We start from the raw sequence: 4,702 nt of genomic DNA on the forward strand, positions 1-4,702 counted from the left end.
AAAACACTTGGTTCTACTCTGAGTTTTTTTCTTTCCCTTTCCCTACAGTCCCCGAGTGAGACTCAACAGACCCTATAAAATAAATTGAAATTTGCCAGCCATAACTTACAATCTCTTTTTATTTCTTTTAGCTATTTTCGAGTGCTGTCAGCGTTAATCTCATTAAAATGACGTTAATGCCATAACTGCATTAATGCGGCAAATCTCCGTTAGCAAGTTACCGCGAATCGCTAGTCTTTTGCAGTCCAACTCTGTTGACTAAACAGCTATTAGACCTGAGGGTGTGTGATGATAATAATGAGTAACAAATCATTAATTAATACAGATAGTACTGTATATATATATATATATATATATATATATATATATATATATATATATATATATATATATATATATATATTAGGGGTGTAACGATACACAAAATTCAAGGTTCGGTTCGATACTTTGGTGTCACGGTTCGATATTTTTTCGATACAAAAAAAATGTTCATGCCTTTTTAATTTGTCATTTATTAAAATTATAAATATATATTTTAACTCAAAAGTACAGTTTTTAAATTTAACCCTAACCCTTGTGCGTGTTTTTTATTTTGACAGCGAATGCGCACCTGCGGACCACTTATGTGCAGCCCTGGTTATTTAGCTCGTCATATTGCAGCCACAGAAATTCTTTTGTCCATGAAACCATAAAGCTGCACTTTCTTTTTGCCTTATAGTCTGATTTGTCATAACTTCTCCGTTTTGTGGTAAGCTTTTCTTTGGCTGTCACTTCTTCACCCTGACCTGTCTTATTTGGTAGTGATGGGATTTCCGGCTCTTTTTAGAGATCCGGCTCTTTCGGTTCGGCTCACTAAAAAGAGCCGGCTCTTTCGGCTCCGAACCGGCTCTTCAGGTTGTTTTGTTGCTTTAATTAATTTATTATTAACAATAATATAAAATTATGCACAAAAGGAATTACTAACGTAAAAACAAGTGGTTTTATTTATATATGTTTATATATAAATATATGCGGTGGCCCCTAGAGACAAAACACGTACAAACTCCAAAACATATTTCTAGCATGAACTGAACTTCCAAAGCAGAGCTACTAGATCACTTAAATTACACAATTGAAAGCATGTGTGTATTGTTTGTGTATTTATACACAGGCACTCATATATATATTCAAATAATTAAAAAAAAAAGTTCATTTACCTGTTATTACCACACACCAAATCCGGTCGTTGGTACTTGCTGGCTTGTGTAGCCACAAGATAACAAAGGCTCAACACTGCGCCCAGCATCCTGGAGCACTTCTGTTGTCTTTTGTACGTGTTTTGAGTTTTTATGTGCTTCTGAGTTTTTATATGCTTCTGAGTTTTTACGTGCTTCGGAGTTTGTACGTGTTTTTACGTGTTTTGGAGTTTGTACATGCTTCAGAGTTCGTGCTTTGTCTCTAGGGGCCACCGTAAATATACTTTTATTTATTCACTCCACATAAAATGTAATAAATAAATCATATAATACAAAAATCAACTATTCACATTTCAAGTTTTAACTATTTAAATTTTCAGCTTTTTCCTTTCACAAATTTAAAGTGAAAAGAACACAAAACACTGCAAACCACAACACAATTAAATATAAATTATAATATAAAAACTAAAAGAACATGCATATTCTCTGTCATATGGACCTGCATGAATAAACTTTCTCAATCCTTTATCATCTGCAACCGAAAATAGTTGTGGATGATTACTATACCTTTCTAATGTTGTTGTCCCTGCCTCTCTTTCTCTCTCTCTGGCTCTGTTCCTGTGCTACTGAGTGTAACTACCGCCCCTCCCCCCTCTGCCCAGCGTAAAGCACAAGGCCCGCGTGCAGAGTGAAGCGGGAAAAAAGTGCGAGAGAGAGGCTGAGAGAAAGAAAAAAAAAAAAAAAACCCCACGTGACGGTTCGCGATAAGGAGCCGGCTCGCGTCGTTCACGTCAAAGAGCCGGCTCTAACGGTGTGTTCACACCGAACGCGATGGACGCGAATAGAGCGTCAGGTTTACATGTAAAGTCAATGGAAAGGCGCGAAGACGCGCGATTGCGGGTCCCGCGAAAATTCGGAAGCAGATTTGCGTCGCGAAAACGCCAAAACGCGTGAAACGCGCGTCAGTGTAGCGCGTCAGGCGCGTTTGACGCGCGAAACGCGCGTCAGTGTAGCGCGTCAGGCGCGTTTGACGCGCGAATAAAACCACGCGCGTGAGTTTTTGTGTTGCACTTTGTGCATACGCGCGTTTCGCGTCTACCGCTCGAGTTGGAAAAATCTGAACTCCAGCGTCAAATCGCGCCGCGACAACCAATCAGGAGCCTGGTGACGTGGCTCTGACCTAGGTCAAAGGGGCAGATCCAGCCAAAGCCCTTCATTCTTCATTCAGTATGGAGGAAAAGCTGATCAGCGCCGTGGCTAACCACCCCGAGCTATATGATGCCAGCTCCTATTTCTACCGAGACAGGAATAAAAAGGACCTAGCTTGGAGACACATAAGTGAGGAGATCGGGCAACCTGGTAAGTTCATTCCTTCTTCTTTTTAATTTTCAGACTGACCCGATGAAGCCGTGCAAAAGCTAGCAAGCGCGCCTACTGTCCCGCGATTTTCCCACTGTTGTACAAATACCTTTCCGCTAACCAGATAATGCGTTTATTCAGAGGACATCTGCAGGAGAAAGTGGAAGAGCCTCAGGGACACATATAATAAGGAGAAGAGGTCAGAGAAGGAGAAGAGGAGTGGGTCTGCAGCAGGATCGGGGAGGAGATGGAAGTTCTTCGCGGTCATGGGGTTTCTGGACCCCTTCCTCACCCCGCGGGAGACCAGCGGTAATATGGTGCGGACCGTGGAGAACTTCTCCCCCGAGGACCAGGGACAGCCCGAAGAGGCAGCAGGGGAGTGTCAGTCAGAAGGTATGTTTACAATTAATTAATGTAGGCAGTTAATTTATGCGTGTTGTCATACAGGAATATATTTTGTTTATTAATAAACAGTATAAAGTAGTCCCGCTGTTCATCCGTCACTGCCTCGCCTTTTCGCTGATTTTTTTTATTGCACCGTACAGCTTTCAACGATGCGCATTGCATTCTGCAGCCCAAATGACAAATCTCCTCCGTGTCGTGTCTCCTGCGCTTGCCAAACTTATCATGTTTGGTTTTGATAACCATCACTTCAAATAGAAAAAAACAGCACAAAAACACTCATAACTATGACCCTCATTCGGAAATAGACACCTGCACCGGGAGCAAAAAAGGCGCACAAAAGTGGCGCCGCAGACGGAGAAAAAGCGCGGCATAATACTTTTACGTTTTAAAATCGACAAAGGTTTGCACTTTGAGAATCAACTTGTGAGAACTGTGACTACTGTTCATGTGCTGCAATAATTGGGAGACCACTGTATATAATAATAAGTATATAATAATATAATATTCTCTATGACTATTGTCTTCAACCTGTTAACATTTAATATTGTCTTGATAGAGTCAAGTTATCATGCAGCAGAGTCCTCCCCTGTTGCTTCTCCTGACTCCCCAGTCCCTGGTCCCTCCACTCCTGCTGCTGCACCCACAGGTATGAACATCAAGCACTGATAGCTTTTTACTTGCTTGGATTCCCTTGTGATCACCTTTACTAAATATCTACAACCAATCTGTTCATATCCTGGTTTTTTTCAATTTTGAAAATGACAATCTAGTAGCAGCCTTCTCATTTCTTTGTGGTGTTTTGTTCTGTTTTTTACAGGCCCACAGAGGAGGAGAGCTCGAAGGCGGTCGAGGGAAGGGTCCCAGGATGGTCCATCGGCGGTGGAGCTGGCTATCCTGGAGTCCCTAAAGAGGCCACGCCCGTCTGCAACAGAGTATTTCCTCCTCGGCCTTGTTCCTGCTCTGGAGAGCATGCCGCCTCAGACACGAGAATTCGTGAAATTCCAAATTCATAAATTAGTTTTTGACAACAGCACAGCTGTGCTAAATTTGGAAACATTGGACCCTAATGATCAGTAGTTTTCTGATGAGGCAGCAGCTCTCCAGGGCAGAAACAATGTTCTTATTCTTCTCCTCCTTCTCCCCTGAGGCTCTTCCACTCCAAGCTGGGTCCTTTTTATTCCTGTCTCTCTGTAAATAGTTAAATTTCATATATTTATGTTGAATCTTTTTATTACTGAATTTATATATTTTATCAAATAAACATTTATAATGACAAATGTCTCTGTTCTACTACACAGCAAATATTGGCACCCGACTTGACACAAGTAGAATTTATTTCATATTATACTAATGACAAAATATACTGATACAGTGGGATGCAAAAGTTTGGGCAACCTTGTTAATAGCCATCATTGTCCTGTACAAATCGTTATTTGTCACAATTTAAATTGTCAGTTAAATACATCATATAGGAGACACACAGTGATATTTGAGAAGTGAAATGCAGTTCACTGGATTTACAGAAAGTGTGCAATAACTTTACACTAAATAAAGCAGGTGCATATATTGGCAACACATAAAAAGAGAAATAACATAAATATGTAGTGTATATCAATGTGTGTGTCTCCTATATGATATATGTAATTGACATTTTTTACTGTAACCGATTCATACAGGAAAATAATGACTATTAATAAGGTTGCTCAAACTTTTGCATCACACTGGTTATAGGAACATAGTGAAGACAAGTTACTTAAGAGAAT

General features: G+C 40.5%; 1 protein-coding gene across 1 annotated transcript; it reads left to right on the forward strand.

Moving 5' to 3' along the window:
- Positions 1-2,150: 2,150 nt before the first annotated feature.
- On the forward strand, positions 2,151-4,371 carry LOC146553674 (uncharacterized). The gene is made up of 4 exons (XM_085254091.1): positions 2,151-2,534; positions 2,676-2,927; positions 3,496-3,585; positions 3,757-4,371. The coding sequence occupies exons 1-4, from the start codon at positions 2,405-2,407 to the stop codon at positions 4,014-4,016; spliced, it is 732 nt and encodes a 243-aa protein (XP_085110217.1). The 5' UTR covers positions 2,151-2,404; the 3' UTR covers positions 4,017-4,371.
- Positions 4,372-4,702: the final 331 nt, after the last annotated feature.

The sequence above is a fragment of the Mchenga conophoros genome, linkage group LG18 (assembly GCF_057382185.1).
Source record: "Mchenga conophoros isolate Kocher_MC1m ecotype Shallow Benthic linkage group LG18, M_conophoros_male_GT1.1, whole genome shotgun sequence".
NCBI classification, from domain to species: domain Eukaryota; kingdom Metazoa; phylum Chordata; class Actinopteri; order Cichliformes; family Cichlidae; genus Mchenga; species Mchenga conophoros.